Source organism: Cavia porcellus, unplaced genomic scaffold, assembly GCF_034190915.1.
Source record: "Cavia porcellus strain 051 isolate PalLab524CR breed Dunkin Hartley unplaced genomic scaffold, mCavPor4.1 scaffold_23, whole genome shotgun sequence".
Taxonomy (NCBI): domain Eukaryota; kingdom Metazoa; phylum Chordata; class Mammalia; order Rodentia; family Caviidae; genus Cavia; species Cavia porcellus.
The window spans coordinates 37645241-37665676 of record NW_026947506.1 but is presented as its reverse complement, the minus strand read 5'-3'; the positions used below and the strand labels follow the sequence as shown (position 1 = coordinate 37665676).

Genomic DNA, 20436 nt, shown 5'->3' with positions numbered 1-20436 from the left:
GAGAGGGTCTCAGTCACTGAGTTGTTTAAACTGGGCTTGAACTTGCGATCCTCCTGCTTCAGCTTCCTATAGTGCTAATGATTACAGTAATGTGCCACCATGTCTGCTTGAACCTGTCACTTTTAAGCCAGCATTCATGTCCCTCTGTAGGAAGGCCTATGTGAAGAGGTACATCTAAGGAAGGCCAGTAGACTTCTGCAAAGCCTCTACGTGAGGCCAAATAACATGTTTGCTATTCAGGATAGAAAAGAAGGAATAATATTGATTGGGAACCACTGGGATCTATATTGACTCACACTCAGGCCACCAGAGGTATGCAAATACCTCCTTGCACTCTGGTGCAGAGCCTTATGACATTCATCAGCTGTAGGATCTAAACCTCACTTTGCAGTGGGCTGGCACAGGCTATGCTTGCATTTAGTTAAGAACAGATGAGCTGTGTGCATGGGCATGGTGGTGCACATCTGTAAATCCCAGCACTCAAGAGGCTGAGGCAGGAGGATCACTGTGAGTTCAAGGGCAGCACTGACTACAGTGAGTTCAACACCAGACTGAACTACATAGTGAGACCGTCACAGAAAACGAAAAACAAACAGGAATAAGGTGAGCTGTGTAGCCTCACTGTCTCCCCAGAGCCTGGCAACTTCTCACTGTGACTACAAAAGAATGGCGCCTCTTCTGACAAGCTATGCAGATGTAAGGATAATTCACCATTTGCAAATCTTAGATGTAATTTGTCACCAGTGAGCTTAAGAGATGCTTACATAGGGTTGGGGGGGAAGCTCAGGGATAAAGAGCTTCTGAAAAGCATGTGATCAAACAAAAACACCTGAGTAAAACAGAAATAGGAAAAAATTTAAATCAGTGTTAATCAAAAAAATGAACTACTCACATTGTAACAGAAAAATAAAGAATTTCCATTAAGGTTCAGAACCAGCCTGTATGTGCAAACCCTCTGTCTAGGATCTGACTGACTGACAGGAGAGATACTGTGCCTCATTCTGGCCGCTTGGAGAATGACAGCACAGGGCCAGACTGCATGACAAAAGGAAGCCTTTGGAAAAGGTCAGTGGGCTTAAACATCAGTTTCACTGGCAAGCAGACTGTACTCATACAAAAGCCAGCTTCTTCCAAACACACAGGCAAGCATGTCCAAAATTACATTTTTATTACTTCCACACCTGAAGGAGTTCATGACCAGCACTGTGCTTTTGGGCATTTTTTTTAAAACAATAATTGAAAGCATTTCTTTAAGAAAAAGGCACAAGTTCCCTGAATAGGTATGCAAAGCTCCTCTCCCAATCCCTCCCCTTCTGAGGGAGCAGCCCTATGGGGATCCATGCTGTACCCTAGAAGCATTCAGCAAAGCAGCCCCTTATAGCCACCCTTCCCCAGCAGCTAGGATGAGGGCAGCGTTCCTCACAGGTCATTTTATCTTGAGGTCCTTCAAGGCTGACTCCAGGCTCTGCAAGAAGCGGAATGGGTTGGTTCTCAGCTGCCCTGCAGACACCCTGTGTGCTCAGGGGTGCAGCACAGCAGAGGAAGAACTTGGTCTTTGGAGCCTGGCAGACTAGGTTTAAATCCCAAGTGATGTGTAAGCAGGGCCAAGAGACTAGGGGGCTCCTGCCTGCTTACAGTCCCCATGCAGTTCCTCTTGTAATAGTGAAGGACAGGGCAAGAAGGGTCCACCTTGGGGCCTAGCAGGAGGTCAAGGGTGCAGCAAGCCTCACCTTCACATCCCAGATGCTCATGCCACCATCCATGCCTGTGGTGCAGAACTGCGAACACTTGGCCTTGCCCCCACTGAGCACTGATATCTGGCTGTAAAAATAATTAAGGGTTTAGGGATTCCACCCATGGTCAGAAGCTCCAGCACCCCAAGGAAACCATCTCCTGTAAGTGCCAGAACAGGGTGTGCACAACCAGGGACCACCTGGGAGAGAGCTCGGAACCAGCAGTGGGCTGAGCAACAGAGGGAGGCCCGGCAGATGCCTCAGAACACTTGAGGGCTGGCCACGGAGGACAGACAGTATCTGGGTGTGTACAAAGTACCAGCAGCATGTGCTGGGGCCAGGTGATGGGTTCAGATGATTCGGGGTGGGCCTAAAAGGCCTGCAGAGCCAAAGGTCTTCAGTCTGCAGAAAGAGTGTTCAGCCCACAAAGGGCCTAAGTGGCTGAGGAGTTCAGTCAGGAAGTCTCCCCTGACTGCAGGGTGGGACCCTGTGGCTGGCAGCTTTGGGGATTTATTGGGGAGGTGTCTCTCTCATCCAAACCTACCTCACCAGGTACTAGTCCTTCATCCACCCATATGCAGCTGCTGGTTGCAGCCCGGCTGTGCCAGAGAACTTGAAGGCCTCACCCAGTGATCCCAAACTGCAGAGTGGGGCTGCTGGTCACCCTTGCTGGCTGCTTTTTCCTTTGATACTAATACTTTTTATTTGATAACATAGACTGAGTCCAGGGTCTTTACACTGAGCTACATCCCTACCCTTAATTAATTAATTAATTAATTTATTCATTGACAGGGTTTTATAAGTTACCCAGGCTGGGCTGAAACTTCCAATTCTCCTGCCTCAGCCTCCCAGAGTGTAAGGATTGTAAGTGTGTGCCACGTGACCAGCTCAGTGCTTTTTTTTTTTTTTTTTTTTTACCTAAAGAGTCGACCTGCTTCCCAGGCCGGGCTCCTCACCTGACACTGTTCTTGTGCAGCGAGTCAAGGCCAGCGCCTGCCGCCGTGCCGCCCTCTGAGCTCGCCTTCTTGTCGAGGTTCTGGAAACGCTCCCGGGCTGTGAGGCCACGCTGAGAGCTCTGCTTGGGCACGTCCAGGCGCCCACCGAAGCTCAGCTTCCCAGCAGCACCATCGTAAGTAAACAGCACAGGGAAGCAGTCATGACCCTGCAGCCGGAGAGGGGTGCCACTGAGCACTGGCCTGCCAGGCACCATACCCCATTTTCTACCTGGGGAATCCTGGAGGCCCAAGTGAGGCCTTGATGGTGCCACTGATACCAGGAGACCAAGGCCCAGCCTAAGGTCATAGGCCCAGGGCCATCATTGGAGACAGATGTAAAGGGCTGCCCACCCTGCCGGCAGGGGCAGCATGTAGGTCAGACTTGTCTGGGCATCCTGCCCAGGCCATGGGATCCCCTAGCTGCTTACTCCTTTAGGCAGAAAGCCAGTTCCATCCTCCTGACACTTCCGCACATGGACAGAGGCACAAGAAAGGAACTGACAGGCAGGACAGATAAGCAAGTGGGCAGAGATGACAGGAAGAATAATCTTTTTTTTTTGGAAGCACAGAGGATTGAATCCAGGGTCTTTACACTGAGCTACATCCCCAGCAATTTTTAATTTTGAGACAGGGTCTCAGCTGCCTAGGCTGGGCTCAGACTTGGAATTCTCCTGCATCACCTTTCCAGACTACTGGGATTCCCAGGGCAGGCCACCACATGCCACTGAGTAGTACCTTTCCAGATTGCACCCCATACCTGCCTTTTGAGTTAGGCGTGGCCATGTCGATGGCCAGTAAAGTATAATCAGAGATGTCAGGATCCAGGCTATGAATGACTGCTCAATTCTACACTTCCCTCTTCTCCCTGCAGGGCAGGGGGGAGGCATGCTGCAGACAGCCTCCATCAGAACCTGTCAACACCCACGCTGGCCGCCAAGGCTGTGTTATACCAGTGCAGTTGGGAATTTTTATTACTGTAGCATAACCCAACCTAGCAGATGTGATCCAAAGATACGGCAAATATTAAATTAAAAATTTTTTTACAGTTAAAGACAGTACCATTTGTTCTCTACAGCTCCCCTCACTTCATTCACCCCCATCACTCTTTATTTTTATTGTTACATATTCACAGCATATGATTATATCCCTTGTGGGGAGCTGGTACATGTTATCCCATCACTCTTGCTGTTTTCTGGAGCAGTTTATATTCAAGGAAGTTTGTCAGATAATAGCACTGCAGTCTGTCCTCGTCCTCCTTATTCACCAGATCTGGTGCTACGCCACCTGTGGCTCTCACCCAAAGCCAAAATGACCAGGCAAGGGAAACGTTTTGAATCTGTGCAGGACGTCAAGGAGTCACAACATCACAAATAAGGCATGCAAGAGGACCTCAGAACTGCTCCAGAAGGAGCACAGCGAGGGGGAGAATTCTGAAGGGGATTAATGGCTACGTGTCTTTACTGTCATAAGTTTTTAAAATTTTTTTTTAAATATTGGATTTTTCTTTGCCTTTTTGAGACAGGGTTTCACTATGTAGTTCAGACTGCTCTTGAACTCACTTTATAGCCCAGGTTGGCCCCAAACTTGCAGCTATCCTCCTGCCTCAGCCTCCTGAGTATTGGGATTCCAGGTGTGCACCACCATGCCTGGCCTAATATATTTTTTGATCATGCTTTGTATTCTGCTCAATACAGACGATCAATGGAAAAAAGCAGGGGGGTGAGCCTGGGGATTTAGTTCACTGGTATAAGCACCTGGCTGGCAAGCGTGAGGTTGTGAGTTCTAGCCCTGGTACCAAAAAAAAAAAAAAAAAAAAAAAAAGTAAAGGGGGAGAGGGAGGTGGGGGAGGGATGGAGGGATGGAGAGATGCTGCGAGTTGTACTCATACATGGGAGGAGTGCTGTTCCTGCCCACTGCCCACCTATCCTGTCCCCTCCGCCCCACTTACCGCTGCCACCAGGCTGTTTTCAGTGATGAAGGTGAGGGCCAGCAGCGGCAGAGTTTCAGAGGCCAGGGTTGCCACACTGGGAGAAGAGCAAGGTCAGCCACGCTGCCCCATCCTCCAGCTCTCTTCTGTTGCAACCCTCACTCCCCACCTCCAGTCCCACACTCACGCCATCTTCTTGTCGGCATCAGCAAGGCACACAGTGCTGTCGTGGCTGACCCAGGCCACGCGGCTGCCACTGGCTGAGAAACAGACACCGTGCACCCAGCCACAGCTGCTGCTGGACTCGAACATCAGCTCTCCAAAGGGCATTTTGGAGCCCCACGGGGTGGGGGCTGGCCGCTCTTCCACCTCCTTGATGTAGGCTGAGAAGATCCTGCCAGAAGGCCGAAGGGGAGAAGCAGGTTTTGGGAGGGCTGGGAGGATTAGGTCCTAGATGGCCTAGCTGTGCCAGTGGCTCTGCATGACCTGCACCTTCACACTGAATAGATCTAGTTCTGTTTCCCTCTGTGCAGCAAGCCAAGGGGTCTCCTATAGCATCCTAGAAACTCTGGAAACCCTATGGGCCCTGAAAGCTGGCCACTGTCAGTCAAGGCCCAAGCCAGCACCCGTATGGCCAGCCCTGGGACAGCCCTGTACCCCCTGGGAGCACACTGACCTCCCATTTCTGAACTGAGGCCCTTTGCACGCAGCTCCATCGGTGCCCTTTCTTAGTTTTTATTTTGAGACATGGTCTCGCTAAATTACTAAGTGAGGGGCCAAAACGTGATCTTCCTGCTCCAATCTCCCAGAATGTTGGGATGAAAGCTATGTAACACCAACTTGGCATAATTTTTATTTTTATTTACTTACTTCTGAGTTTTTTGAGACACAGCCTAAGTAGTTTAGGCTTCACCACAACTGGCTTATTTTTATTTATTTTTTAATTTACTTTTGAGTTTTTTGAGACAGGGTCTCCCCTATGCAGTTTGGGGCTGGCCTTGAACTCTATGCAGCCCACAGCGGACTCGAACTCATGATGATCCTACTGTTTAAGTCTCCCGAGTGTGGATAGGTGTGTTCCACCATGCACAGCTTATTTTTTATTTTGAGGCAGTATTTGCTAAGTCATTAGGTTACCCACGCTCAAACTTGCATCCTCCTGCCTCAGTCTCCCAAAGTGCTGGGATGATAGATGTACACCACCATCCCTGGCTCATACTGATCTCAATCCATACCTGACAGAGCAGGGGGCTCCCTGCTCCCCACCCACCAAAAAAACCCACAGCACATCATCCTCTCTGTACCCAGGGCCTCTGGTTCTTGGAAAGTGGGGGATTCAGAGACTGTGGTGAAGGACTGTCTACTCAGAGCTAGAAGGAAATGGGGTTTGGTGATCACGTCAGATTCAAAGGCTGGGACCAGATTTTCTATATTCCAGGTCTTAAGAAAGTGAGCTAGGGTTTGTTGCAGCTCATCAGCCACTCATACCTCAGGATGAGTAAGTACACCTACTCATTCTCCCTCGGATGGAAGTGAGGAAACTACACCACAGGTAGGGATGGGTGGTTCTAAAGAGGCAGGAAAGGAGGGCTTGGAAGGACTTTGCTGACATTCAGTGGTGGCAAAGGATACCCTGTGCTGATGGGTGACCAGAAAGGATGTTGGATCCTTCCCACAGCAAACCTTCATGAGGCTCCACTGAAGCCCTAGCCCACCCTACCGGTGGCAGCCCTCCCAGGGAAGCCCCACCTCACCTGCACTTGAAGTCACAAGAACCAGCGGCCAAGAGCACGTTGTTGGGATGCCAGTCCAAGCTGAGCACAGTGGAGCGGATGGGCTTCTTGATGTGCTTACACACCCACCTGCACAGAGCCAGATGGGTGAGTGCCAGGGGACTCCAAAGCACCCTGTGCAAGGGCCCTGGCCTTGAGGTAGAAACCTATGCCCTGTCCTCCCAGCCCCTCAGGGTCCCACAGTGGCTAACCAGCCATGGCAAGATTTAAACCTGGGTCTCCCAGACTCAAGCTGTGCTCCTGCCAGGCCTCTCCCCTCGGCGAGACAAGGGAATCAGATCTGCACTACAGACTGACAGGCAAGCTGCCATGCCATTGTCAGGAAGTCAGAGGCACTCTGCATGGCGCCTAAAGCTGGTCTGTGTTTTTTGGTTTTTGTTTTTGTTTTTCTTTTTTTTTTTTTTCGTTTTTATCGGTACCAGGGGATCGAACTCACAACTGCACACTTGCAAGGCAGGCACTTATGCCGCTAAGCTAAATCCCCAGCCCTGGCCTGTGTTCTTGCAGTCATCAAGTTGGGGCTTTGGGACTACACGGGGACTATGCAGAGTCCCAGGCCTTTCCCACGAGGCCCAGACAGGCCAGACTCTCCCTGAGGTCAACAAGAACATGGCTGCTCCATCTCATCAGGTGCACCTACAGTTCCAGGTCTCCCCAGCCCACTCTGGCTTAGCCCTGATACCCACCAGTCATTCTCTTGCTCAAAATAGCAAATGGAGATAACTCGAGAGCCACTGCCCACGGCGAACTTGTTCTCATTGGGAGCCCAGCGCACACAGCGGGCAGCACGGTTGATCCGCAGGATGACAAGTGTAGGCTTCCACGTGCTGCCCTTGAGCGTCCACACGTAGGCATTGCGGTCTGTGCCGCAGGTCACGATGCGGTTACTCTCAGGGGCCCAGTCAATGCCTGTGGTGGGGTGGAGAGTGCAGGGTACACAGTAGGCTGAAGTCACTGCAGCCTGTGTAGACCATCAGTGGTCTGAAGGTGGGACTTCAAGGCCACAGTCAGACAGGCTGTTGCCTCTGCCCAGCAAGTGCACTTTTCCCTGAAATCCACTATTACTAGTTGTTGCCGGAGCTTGTGATAGAGTGGGACAGTGCTCCCAAGCTATCACCAAGCGTTATGGAAGGCAAAGCTAAGAGGTAAAAAAGAACAGTTGTTGGTAAACAGAGCTGCTGGATCAAGCTACTCCTAAAGGTCCCAATTCTTTGGAGTTTTTCACTATATCTGCCAACACACTCTCTTTATGTAGAACCTACATCAGTTTGAATTTCTTGAAATCTAAATTACCCTAATACAGCAAGTACCCCTCCTCCTTTCAGAAAGGCGATCCCAACCAGTGTGACCCACCTGTCACCTGCCCATTGTGTTCCTTGAGCTCATGCACCTTGGTCCACTTGGCTCCGCTCTTCTCGTAGATGTGCACCTCATGGTTGTTGGGGCAGATGGCGATCTCTGCGGGGCAGACAGGAGGGGTTTAAGAGTAAGGGGAGCCAGCCCCCTTCCCAACGCCCTCCACTAGGAACACACTTTCAGGGTGGGCAGCGCCTCACCCTGTATGAACCAGTTCTCTCCTTCTCCATGGAGGGGCCCCCTCAAACCCCACAGCCTCAGCTGGGACTGAACCCTAAATCCTCTACTTGTATCCACCCAGGTCCCCCCCCCACACCAGGTTTCTTTTTTTTGTTTTGTTTTTGTCTTTTTCGTTTTTTATTGGTACCAGGGATCGAGCTCACGACTGCCTGCTTGCAAGGCAGGTGCTTATGCCGCTGAGCTAAATCCCCAGTCCCGTAATCACACCAAGTTTCTTGACCCGTGGATCTCACGGTCTACTACAAAAGCTGCCCAGCACCTGCTGGTGGGCCCCAAGTCCAGCTCCTCTGGCTTCTGTCTGGGTGTGTGTCACCGCTTCCCTTTCTATTTTCCTCCTTCTCCTTACTGTTCTTGTTTTTGCAGTGGTGGGGACTGAACCCAGGACCTTCACACTGAGCTACAGCCCTAGCCTTTTTTACTCTGTTGAAACAGGGTTTGGGGCTGGGGATTTAGCTCAGTGGCATAAGCACCTGCCTTGCAAGCAGGCAGTCGTGAGTTCGATCCCTGGTACCGATAAAAAGACAAAAAAAAAAAAAAAAAAAAAAAAAAAACAGGGTTTTGCGAGGATGCTGAACTGCCAGGCTGGGTGATCCTTCTGCCTCAGCCTCTCAGTGGTGGGATTATAGGCCTGTGACGCCACACCCAGCTACAATCTTAAACTGTAACCTCTGCCTCTTGCCGTCCCCTCACAGCTCCCACCACTGCAGGTAGCTTTGCTGTCATTCCCTCCCGATGGAGACAGCTATATTGCCCACCCCACCCCGTGCCAGCACCCACAAAAGGCTGGTGCCTTTCCACTTGACTGTCCTGCATCCTTCCCTGGAGACTACTTCCCTCAGTGCAGAGACCCAGAGCCACTCACGTGTGCGGTCTTTGTTCCAGGCATGACAGCTGATGGGTTCCACCAGGAAGCTGTGGTAGGCCATGGCTGCTCAGCTCCTGTGTGGGGAGAGCAGAGACTCCAGGTTGGTGCTGCCCCAGCCCTAGATGAGCCCTAGGAAAGGTCCCCATTTCATAGGGACAATAGTTTTCTGGAAAGGGTGACAGAAAGCATCTCCTCTCCGGGCTGGTCTGGTGTGTTGCTTTACTCCCTCGGGCCTTGTTTCCCTCCTTCTACGACAGCAGGGGTCACAGGATGCCTCTGAGGCCCCAGGACAAAGGGTGGGATGTAGCAGGAGTGATCAATACCTTGAGACCAGGCGCCTATCGCTCATCACCTGTGACTCAGTTTCCTCATAAGTTGAACTCCCCCTCCCCCATAATGAAGGGAGATGATGAAACAGTCTTGTAAACCTCCAGCACCCAGTGGGCAGTACAGAGGCAGACAAGATTGTTCTACCCCTGGGCCAGGGTCTCAGGGAGTCCACACAGTCACAGGAGTGAAGAGGGCGGCTGAGTGCCACTGCAGTCCACAAAGCACAACCCTCGCAGAGTGGTGGCCTGGCTCCTGCCAACTGTCCCTACCCCTCATGCTCTGGAGAGCTTCAGAGGAGCCCTCTAGGTCCTTGTTCAGGCTAGGATGGCCCAGCCCGGAGTCCCCCTTCCCCAGCTTCCACAACCCAATCTCTCTGTGGTGTTGCCCCCAGCTGCTGCTGCTGCGTGGCATAGGCATCCCAGCCCTGGCACATGCTCCCCTGATCTTTGAGGCCAGTCCTGCCCACCTTTTCACACCCACAAGCGGTTCTATGCACTGTCCAATGTCCACTCCTGCTCTATCTGGCCACAGGGAGCTCATCCCGAAAAGACCCACCTCCATGACTCAGCTTCCCTGAGTTGTAGAGGCCTGAGGCACTGCCTGCAAGAAGTGACCTGAACCTCAGTTTCCACTTGTGCGGGATGGAAATGGAAAACCTGTCTCCCCTAGAGGTGCTGAAGGTGCCCAGACCTGGCACCTGGTGAGTGCTCATGAGGCAGCAGCTCTTGACCTCTAAGGGCATGATGGCACCAAGCCTCAGTTCATGCATTTAAAGGCTGGCTCCCCTGGCCAGCCCAGTCTGGGATAGGTGGCACCACAGAGCCAACAAGCTCACTGCCCGGTGGGTCTGCCCAGACTGCCCACCTGCTCAGCCAGGTGCCAACCCCCCTCTTTCATGCACACCAGGGGCCTTGGGAACTTCCCAGGCAGCACAGGGAACACATGGATGCATGGACACACATGCATACACACATACAGGGCAGGGTTTTGTCTCTCCATATTTAGAACTGGGACCCTCGTGGGTCCTCTGTTACCGTGCTGAGAAAGTCAGCCAGGTGCAGTGCACACTCTTGTAATCCCAGTACTCTGGGAAATGGAGGCAGAAGGATTGCAAGTTCTAGCCCAGCCGGGGCAACTTAGCCCCTGTCTCAAAATTAATAAGGGCTGAGGATTAGGGATGTAGTTCAGAGCAAAGACCCTGAGTTCACTCCCCAGTACGTCAGGGGGAGGGGGAACACACACAGCATGCACTGCAGCACACATGACTTCCTCCCCAGCTTCTCTCCTTCTAAGGCCTCTGTGCATAGAGGAAGGCGCAGAAGGCCGCCTCTGCACCTCAGCAAGCATGACGGGGATTTCCCTGGTGCTCTCAAGCTGGTCTCAGCCTAGGCCATCACTGCCCCCACCGGATTTGGGGGCGGGGGAGCCTGGAAGTCACCAGACTGAAAATTATGCTCAAGTGTCCCAGCCCAAAGGCCTCAGGTCACCAGTGGGACTCAGCCAGGGATAAGGGCTGAGCCTACCCCTCTGCTCCATCCCTCCCCTCAGGGACCAGGAAGGAAGCAGCTCTGGGACCTCAGCCTGGGGGCCAGAACTTAGACTCAGGGTCTGGGTTGGTGGGCAGAATCCAACTTCCCAAAAGCAACTCATGCCCCAGCACATCTCAGATGGAGCAGCTGCCCCATCAGTGGCCCCTACATGTCCTAGGGAGTACTGGGATTAGAGGGAACAGCCCCTCACCCAGCCCACTCCTGCTCACTTCTGCAATGCAGCTGACCCAGCAATGACTCCCTGAACCCTTCCTCTCCCGAATGAGGAAGTGGTAGTCAGAGATCATGGCAATCAGACCCAGGCAGCACCCTTCACATCCCACTGCTCTGTCTACAGAACTCTGACTCAGTCATTCCCAGGAAAGCCTCCAACCAGGAAATTCAGTGGGGTGGAGCTTCTGCTACTGCCCACCAACCACCATGCTGCAAAAAGCCTGGGGAGGAGGGAAACTCGGGCTGCTTCAACCCAGCGAGCTGTCAGGCCTCCTCATCCTGGTGGAGAGAAAGGCTGCTTATTTATTTTACAGGACTGGGATCGAACTCATGCCTCATCCATGCTAGATAAAAACTATGTCTGAGCTAAAGGTCCACCCAACCACTTCTTACCCTGGTCCCAGCAGAGTCAAGCCTCTTTCATGGCCGAGGAATGAGAGGTAGGAAGAGACTCTGGGAATGGACTTGGGACCAGGAGTTCACATACGGGCTCTGTACCCCATCATTCTGGAAACAGAGTGAGGTTGACTTTTGAGCCAATCTCACCAGCACTGGCTGAATCTCTACCTCCAGGCATCCCTCCCACACCTGTGTTAGGGCTTCAGCGACCGGTGTGTCCATGAAGGGAACAGCATGTGGGGTGGTGCTGGGAGGGGGCGGGGGAAGAGTCAGTATCCTTTAGAATTCCCTAAAGGGACACCACGGGAGCTTGAATTTCTAAGACAAGGTGGGAGTTTCTATCCAAGGAGTGCCAAAGACCATACACTGGGGTGTAGATTTTTTTTTTTTCAAGAGACATGAGGTTTTTGGCTTGGGATAGAGCCTCAGTGATAGAGTACTTGCTTAGCATACAGGAGGCCCCTGGTTCAAACCCCAGTATCACGAATAAATAAATTCCACACTCAGAAGCCCAGCATTTGGGAAGCTGGGACAGGAACATTGAGGTCAGCCTGAACATAGTGAGACTTGTTTCAAAAAACCATGAATACATAAATGTAATACTTTGAAGGGTGTGAAGGAACTTAGCAAGACCCTGTCTCAAAAAAGGGCTGGGGACAGAATGCAAAGCTCCAGGTTGCAATTCTTAGTAACACACATACACACTCCAGAAAAAAGTGGATCATGTATTCAAGCTTCTCCCCAGCCAATGGTCCGGGAAGGCTGAAAACCTCCAATCCAGGGTCTTCTCTGTGGACGCAGAGGGGAGCACAGAACCCGCCTCCCTCAGCCATTTCACAAAGCCTCAGGCTGCACAGCCGGGGGGAACTTTTTTTGGGTCTTGGCCCTCAGCTTCCCAATCCTTACAGCACTGGGTTGAAACCCTCGCTCTCTCCATACCGGCTGGGAACCCTCAGCCAAGCCTCCACCCTGGATCATTACCCAGAAAACGCTGTGGCCAGATGGAGTGCAGGCGGTAGGTCTTTTCTTGTTTGGTTTTGCTCAGTTTTCCGGAATCCAGAGGTTTGGCTGGAGGTGAGGCTAAAGCCAGCCCAAGGAGTTGCCAGGAGCAACTCCTAACCTTGGCTCTCCAGGAAGTCCCCGCCCGCTCTGGTGCTTAGGGAGCTGCCAGCAGTCGGTTTTGCCCCAGAGCTAAGCCTTACTTAACTTCCTGTTATGGGCAGGAGCCCCAGAAGTCTATGTAGTTCATACTACCCTAACACCCTCTTTTAGCATCTGACTTGAAAGCTTACAAACCAGGTAAGTCAAGAAATACAGATTTAAATAGCCATAAGGCATCAGAAAGCACAAGTTAAAATCTCAAAACAAAAAACTCAATGCTGGCAGGGCTGTGGAAAAGTTCTCATTTGCTGCTACCTGGTTGGGTCTTTGAGAAGTATCATAACTTTCAGAACCGTGTAAGAACAAACAACATTAATGTGAACTTAACTGTTGATAATCTTGGCCACGTATGTCCAGTTTGGTACTAAAAAAATCAACCACCATTTTTTAAAGGCAAATGTGTTCATTAAAACTGTAACATCCTGCCTGGCAAGGGCAGATCGTGAGTTCAATCCCTAATACCAAAAATGAATAAATAAATAAAACTAACAGTGGCAGGGTAGAAAAAGCTGGATGACTACAAACTTTAGAGTAAACTGTGATATTAAAACATGGGGGAGGGGGAGTTCATTATGGGTCTGTGGTAAAATACTCGCCTAGCCCTGGGTTCCGTCCCCATCATTGCAACAAACAAAAAACACGTTAAGATGCTATTTAACCACTGTTTCAGAAAAGATGAATCAATGGGCAATATGCAAAGACATTGGTAGCAAACAAAATTGACTTCCCTGGCATCAAGTTGAGGACTACCGCGTTTTTACCAAAAGTTTCACAACACATTCTTTTACCCCAAAAGCAAGACTGGGAAGTTTGTTTCTTTGGATTTTCTTCATTTTTGTACATAAGGAAATTGAGGCTGTGACAAAAGTCTCACAGCTCCATGACACCTTGGGACTGGGGTCTGATGGGAGCCCAGACCTCGGCTCAGGCTCACCAGTGTGTTTCGATCAAAGTAGCAGATCTTACGAGGTAACAATAGCACACATTGATACGTGTCTGGCACACTGCCAGGGGTCTCACACGCGCTCCAGCATTTAAACCTCTTGATCTGAAAGCTCCCCATTTTCCAGATAAGGTACATTGAGGCTTATACCCAGGTGGCGGCCAGGGGTCAGTGAAGAAAGAACCTGTCCCTCTTACCCAGGGTGTCGAGTCTGGCTGCTCCAGGCTACCGATTCCTGCTCCCACCCCCGTAACCGATCAGACCTGTCCGCCCGGCCGGCCCGCTGCACTCGCCGCCCGCGCCCCGGGAGGGAGGGGCCGCCGCGATCCGCTCCCGATCTCCGCCCGCACGGACCCCTGGGACCCCGACTCGGCTGGCTGGAGGCCGACAGAGGGGTGGCGGCCGGGGCGGGGCGAGCCGGGGGCGCCAGCTCATTTCCCGGCGGCAGCGGCAACCCGGAAGGCTGCGGAGCGAGGGGAAGTGCCGGGCGTGGGGCCCCGGCGCCCCAAATAACGGGGCGGCACCGGCGCGAAGCAGAGCTGGGCGGCCGGAGCAGGACGACGGCGGGCGCGCGGGCCTGTCCCCCGGAGGCGCGGGGAACCCGAAGTACACGCCCCGCACCTCGCGGCACCCCACTCCCCGCAACCGCAACCCCGGGGCCCCGCGCCTCCCGCACCTGCAGGGCCCCGCACTCTCCCCTTCCCTCCCCGCTCGACGGCAGGCGGCGCCCTGCTCGCCGGGTCCCCTCACCTCGGGGGTCCCGGCCGCGGACTCTGGGCAGTCGACGCGCCGAGCCGGCTCTGAGCCCCGCGCCCGGCCGCAGCCACTTCCTCGTGGGCGGGGGGCGGGGCCTGGCGGGCCGGGCCCGCGGGGGCCGGGGCGGGGACCCGGGGGCGGGTGGAGGACTCAGTCCCGCCCACGCCTCGGGGTTTGGGGGCTGTGGGGATCGGCAGTCTTCGGAGGTGTGTCCGGAAATCGCCTGCCATCGCTTCTCACTACTTTGTGGGTGGGGAAACTGAGGCTGAGAGGGGCGCAACCTGAGCAACCAGTCGGCAGACGCCAAACCCGGGGGGCGCACTTCCACCCACCGAGAGCTGGTGGGGCGAGTGGAGAGTCGCGTGCATTAAACCCAGACTGCTGGTGACCCCGCAGCTCAACAGACGCCAGCAGGATTGGGAGCCATCCTTGGGGCCGTCAACGCGCTGCTTGAATTGCACTCACAGCGCCGGACTGGACGTCGTGGGCGTGGCCAGGGCGGCCAGGCTCCGCCCTCCTGGCCCGGAGCGTTGGTCACTACGTGATTTTTTTTTTGTCTTTCGGTTCTGGGGCTTGAAGCTTGGGCCTTTGCTAGGAGCTACATCTTACCTCTCTTACCTCTTTTAAAAAATTTGACACAGCATCTAAATTGCAAAATTACCAGGCGTTGTGGCTCATATCTGTAATCCCAGCACTCAGGAGGCTGAGGCAGGAGGATAGTTGCGAGTTCAGGACTAACCTGGGCTACAAAGTGAGTTCAAAATCTGCCTGAACTGCATAGCAAAACCTTGTCTAAAAAAGGTAATAAATAAATAAATAAATAAATAAAGATAAAAAAAATAGCTAAATTGCACTGGCACGGCTGGAAATTGAAACCTTCCTATCTAAGCCTCTGTGAAGAGTGTGCAGTGATAACAGGTGTGGGCCACCATGCCTGGCCCCTGGTAACTACTTGCCCTTCTATTCCAGTCTTTCACGTTACCTGGACAGCCTGATTTGAGGTCTTGGGCCAGGGGGCCCCTGGCGGTCTATGAGTTCTGACCTTGGGCCTCATCAAGAGAAACAGCCAGGTGGCCAGGCAGAAGGTGAAAACCCTGCTCCCTAGAAGCTGTTTGACTCGAAGCCAGCCAGATGTGGGGTCTTCATGATTTGGCCCCCATGTAAGGTCTAGAGTCTTAAGACACACGTTCCTTTTGCCTAGGGCACTTTTCCCCACCTGTCCTCTCATGCAAGTTGGGTTAGTTCTTCAGGATGTGGACCACTGCACCTGAGGTCATTCTGCATCCGACACCCCACGAGAGGTGTCCACTATGTTCCCAAGGCATCCTGTGACACCAGTCCAGCCCCCCTTAACTGACCACTGAGCCTGTTCCCCAGAAGTGGCTAGCAGGTTTCAGGGTGCAATTATGTGTGCAACACCCCCCACAGGGAGCCCTGCTGGACTGAGGGAACAAGGCTGGGCTGTGACTCGGAGCCTACCACTTCACTGTATCTACAGGTTTGTTAGACAACCTTGACAACACAGGGGGATGGGTTTAACTAGAAAAAAGCTCTACATGGTCTGTACCAGCAGCTCTTCCCTTGGGACAAGTGCCATTGAATTGCAACTTTGCAGATGTCCAGGGAGTGTCTCCAGAAAGTCCTGTGTAGTCTAACTGTATCAGCTCCTACATTTCCCTGTCCTTGACCCAGATGTAGATGATCCCACCAGGTCACTCAATGTTGGCTGATCCTAATGCCAAGCTGAGCCAGGTGTGGTGGTGCATGCCTGTAAGCTTAGCACTCTGCAAGGCTGAGGCAGGAGAATCACCTGCCTGGGCAGTTGGTAACTTACCAAGAACCTGTCTCAAAAAAAAAAAAAAAAAAAGGATTGGGTTGTAGCTCAGTGCAAAGGCCCCAAGTCCTAACCCCAGAACAAGACAAAGTTAGAAACCAGTTCTAATTCTGCCACTCAGCATGCATTGTAACCTTGGGCAAGCTACACCTGCCATGCTATTTCTGCCCAACGGCCTTGCTGGCCAAAGGATGAAGCAGCAAACCTCAGACTGCAAAGTGATGGGGGCAGATGGAGGCATTATTTGAAATGGCTCCCCTAAGGGGTTGGTTTTCTAAGCCTTCATTGAATCAAGTATATCTCTTCTGTAGGGAGGTCTGGAATGGAGAACAGCTTGGACAGCTTCCTCTGTCTTCCTGGAATCTGTAGGCAGTGCTCAGGGGTGCAGATATTTTTTGTCTCAGGTTTCCAAGAAATGCAGCCTGGAGCCAGGGTGAGTGCATCTTCTCTCATTAGATGCTGGCTCTGCTCTCCAGCCCTCCTGCAAGCTTTGCTGCCTCTGGGCCACAGGCTGACCACAGGCCCAGCAGTGGAGACTAGAGAGGAAAACCTTCCCCAGCATGTTTTCTTGGCTAGAAAAAGGACATGTGCCCACCCTTTCCTGAGATAAGAGATTCATTGCCACCTGCTAACTTAGTTGGAGAGAAGTGGGAGAAACCTTGTGCCCCTGCCAAGGTTACACAGGCAGCAAAAGTCCCAGAGAGCAGCTATCCAGAACATGTTCAACGCTCCACACCCCATCCCACTATTCTGATGGGGCCCTTTGGCTGCATACTACCTCTGAAGTCCAAAAGCTTTCTGTGTGAGTGCAATAGAGAAATTTGGTCTACAGTGAACTCCCTCAAGGTACGGTCGAGCTATTTCCCCTCCAGTCAGGGCCATGGCACCATGCACTCCTGAGCCGGTCAGTGAAACTGGGCCATTCCTGGGGTGCCTCCACTCCCACCCTCATGTCACGGGGAGCATGCTTACCACTTGGAGCTCTCACGAGAGGGCCTGTGGTCTCCCTGAACTTGAGTTGTCACCTATAAAATGTGGCAACAATAGTTCAACCCTTGAGTCACTGATGCTTTCGGCTGCTTACCCCCACATTACTACTGCATGACTGTTGCATTCAAGGACTGGCTAACAACCTTTCCTTAGGAACCTTCTTGTTCTTGACTGCTTACATTTGTGGCTTTCAAACACTGTTCTTTTTATGGATACAGGGTCTCACTGTATAAGTCAAATTGGCTTGAAGTCACCATGCAGCCCAGGGTAGCCCCCAATTCAAATCAATCCTTTTGTCTCAACCTCCCAAGTGCTGGGATTATAGATGTGTACCTCTGTACCCAGTTCAAAGTACTTTTTATCACAATCCTCAGTAAAATGTACAATTTGTACATTTACTAATGAGAACATATTTTGAAAAATGGATCCCATGGATTTTCATGTTGTGCAGATACCAAAGTTTTTTAATTCACAAACTTGGGTGGTGAAGGTCAATCATTGGACATAGGCTTGTAATGCAATCAAGAGATGGAGCAGACACAAGATGGTGAGGCTGCTGCTGGTGTAACCCAGTGCACTGTTGTATAATAAAGAAATTTTAGTAAATATTAAATGATAAGAAGTGCTGGGCATCATGGTGCATGACTGTAATCCCAGCAATCAGAAGGCTGAGACAGGAGGATTACTGAGAGTTCAAGGCCCATCTGGGCTACACTGTAAGTTCAAGGCCAGCCTGAAATACACAGTGAGACTGTGTCTCAAAAAAAAAAAAAAAATATATATATATATATATATATATATATATGTAAAAAGGAGGTGTAAGTAAATACATAAACCAGTAAGTCATTTACTGTCACTGTATTATGCATTGTATGTAATTTTATATGCTGTACTTTTATACAACTGGCAGTCTAGTTTTATTTATACTAATTATCACCACAAACGTGAATAATGCATCGAACTCTGGCCTTACAATCTCCACAGTGTCACTAGACAATGGAAGTTTTCAGTTTCAGATTATAATCCAGTAGGGCCACATTATATATTCAGTCCTGATACAGGACTGAATTATATTCCCAGTTATATTTTTATTTTGAGACAGGGTCTAAGACGCTAAATTGCCTGGGATAGGCTACAACTTCAACTCTCCTGCCTCATCCCACCATGGGTGAAAACAATTTGGGGGGGGCTGGGGACTTAGCTCAGCAGCATAAGCACCTGCCTTGCAAGCAGGCGATTGTGAGTTCGATTCCCGGTACCAATAAAAATGAACAAGACAAAAAAAAAATTTTTTTTTCAAGAATCTTTGGTATGATGTTGGTTGACTCTGCTGATACTGATTCCCATGGATGCAGAACCCTTGGATTTGGAGGGCCAGCTCTAATAGCATTTAAGGTAAATCTGGCTTCTGAGACTGGGGTATGTGAGAACTGGTGTGAGTTTAAAAAAAAAAAAGACTGTGTGGCACTTTTCAGGGGAGCAGCCAAAATAAGTAAACTTTGTTTTCTTGTTGATTTCATGGAGTACATTGTTTCTCTAAAAAATCTCTGGATCTGCTGGTCAAAAACGTGATATTTTCCCCCTTATACTACTGGCAATTGAAAAAATTGAGCTACATTCCAAGCCACCCTCTTTTTATGCCTGACCCCCTTATGTGTGTGCTACTTTGAAGTGAACTAGAGCCTGTGGGCTGAGCCATATCCTGATACAGGACTGAATTATATTCCCCGTTATATTTTTATTTTGAGACAGGATCTAAGATGCTAAATTGCCTGGGATGGGCTACAACTTCAACTCTCCTGCCTCAGCTTCCCAGAGTGCTGAGATCACAGGCATGTGTCATCAGACCCAGCTTCTAAAATTTTTTTTAGCTGTGCGGTGGCACACACCTGTAACCCTAGTGGCCAAGCAGGAGGATCCTCCTTAGTTTAAGGACAGCCTGGGTTATGTGATATGTTCAAGGCTGGCCAGCCTTGACTATATGGCAAGATCCAGTCTCAAAATATCAAACAGTAAGTGTGCAGTCGTGAGTTTGATCCCTGGTACCGGTAAAAACGAAAAAGACCAAAAAAAAAAAAAAAAAAATTCTCGGGGCTGGGGATTTAGCTCAACAGCAGAAGTGCCTACCTTGCAGGCGTACAGCTATAAATTCGATCCCCAGTACCAAAAATAAATACATAAACAAACAAAATAATTCTCATTAAATTGCCCAGGCTGGCCTTTTACCTTTCCCTGCTTCAGCTTGAGTAGCTAAGATTACAGCTGCATACTACACCACAAAACCGTGAGATTTAATTTTGTTTTGTTTTGTTTTGTTTTGTTTTAACTCACTATGTAGTTCAGGTTGGCCTTGAACTCACGAGGTAGCCCAGGCTGGCCTCAGATTCGAAGTGATCAATCTTCTTATCTCACCCTCCTGAGTGCTAGGATTACAAGCATGTACCACTGCGCCTGGCTTTACTATAAATACATTTTTTTCAACATTCACTGTGTATTTTGACTATAGCACATAATGTTAACCCAGCATGTTTAAGAAATCATTCTCCTCCATTATAGATGCTTTTTTTCAGTTAAAGGTTAATCTAACTAAAATTTTATCTAAAAATAAACTTAAAAAGCCTTATATTTTTCTACTAAAACAGAAACAATATAAGGAAACAAACCCAAAAACATTCAGGATTTTTATTTAATTTTCTAGCAGACAATTTACATACCTTCTTCAACCTTTCCTTTAAGTTAGTGTGACAATTCCATAATAAACTATTTAAAGAGAAGCTTTGGTCAAGAATGGAATGAAATCGCGAAAACAAAACCAAACCATTGCTGCTTTTTAAAAAACCAACACTTTCACCAATTATATTCAAACAAAAACACACAATATTTGCACGGTATGTGTTACAGTGTTTCCTTGGGCTGGCTTTCCTCACCATCATGCGAATGGCAGGGCTGCGCTCAGCCGCCGTTCTCATGCTGGATGACAGGGTCGCTCAGCTTCACATTATCCGGAGGCCTTGGATCGAAGACTCTAAGGTCTTGGAAAAAGGAGGAAGACAGATCATTCCTGGGGAGGTGTATCGTTTCCCAGATGTCCTACACTACTGCACTGCCCCTCTGGCCCTGCCTTCATCCCAGCACCCCCTTGCCCCCACCTTGGAGTCTTGTGGGTCCAGATGCCTAAATCCCTATTGCCAAAGCCACCAGCTCTGGGCCCACACTCACTGCCACGTTTGTTGTTGTTGTTGTTGTTGTTGTTTTGAGACAGAGTCTCACTATGTATTTCAGGATGGCTTTGACCTCCCAACCAAGATCCTCCTGCCTCAGTCTCCTGAGTGCTAGGATTACACTCATACA

At 50.6% G+C, this 20436-nt stretch overlaps 2 protein-coding genes across 5 annotated transcripts in view; both read right to left on the bottom strand.

Moving 5' to 3' along the window:
- Positions 1-1151: 1151 nt before the first annotated feature.
- Positions 1152-14404, bottom strand: Arpc1b (actin related protein 2/3 complex subunit 1B). 3 transcript variants are annotated; one of them, XM_003470021.5, is made up of 10 exons: positions 14256-14403; positions 8907-8983; positions 7802-7906; positions 7135-7357; positions 6410-6517; positions 4843-5049; positions 4677-4752; positions 2690-2895; positions 1731-1821; positions 1152-1465 (listed from the first exon to the last, which is right to left on the bottom strand). In XM_003470021.5, exons 2-10 carry the CDS (start codon positions 8968-8970, stop codon positions 1427-1429), a joined length of 1119 nt encoding a protein of 372 aa, XP_003470069.1. In that variant the 5' UTR covers positions 8971-8983; positions 14256-14403; the 3' UTR covers positions 1152-1426. The 3 variants fall into 3 exon arrangements, with proteins under 3 accessions (XP_003470069.1, XP_013008227.1, XP_063090241.1); XM_013152773.3 differs by lacking the exon at positions 14256-14403 and adding an exon at positions 13703-13860; XM_063234171.1 differs by lacking the exon at positions 2690-2895 and having other exon boundaries at positions 14256-14404.
- Positions 14405-19752: 5348 nt separating this feature from the next.
- Positions 19753-20436, bottom strand: part of Arpc1a (actin related protein 2/3 complex subunit 1A) — a 29930-nt gene continuing 29246 nt past the window's right edge. For both annotated transcript variants that reach the window (XM_063234172.1, XM_003470022.5), the window contains one exon: positions 19753-20117. In XM_063234172.1, the coding sequence (XP_063090242.1) occupies positions 20079-20117 (39 nt within the window). In that variant the 3' untranslated portion in view covers positions 19753-20078. The remainder of the gene's footprint in view (positions 20118-20436) is intronic.

Excerpts from the sequence above, each read along its gene's own strand:
- Arpc1b (XM_003470021.5), bottom strand. The coding sequence starts at position 8,970 with ATGGCCTACCACAGCTTCCTGGTGGAACCCATCAGCTGTCATGCCTGG. Across the intron at positions 4,753-4,842 it reads GATGCCGACAAGAAGATGGC|TGTGGCAACCCTGGCCTCTG; the intron begins GTGAGTGTGGGA and ends CTCTTCTCCCAG. Across the intron at positions 1,466-1,730 it reads TGAGCATCTGGGATGTGAAG|AGCCTGGAGTCAGCCTTGAA; the intron begins GTGAGGCTTGCT and ends CGCTTCTTGCAG.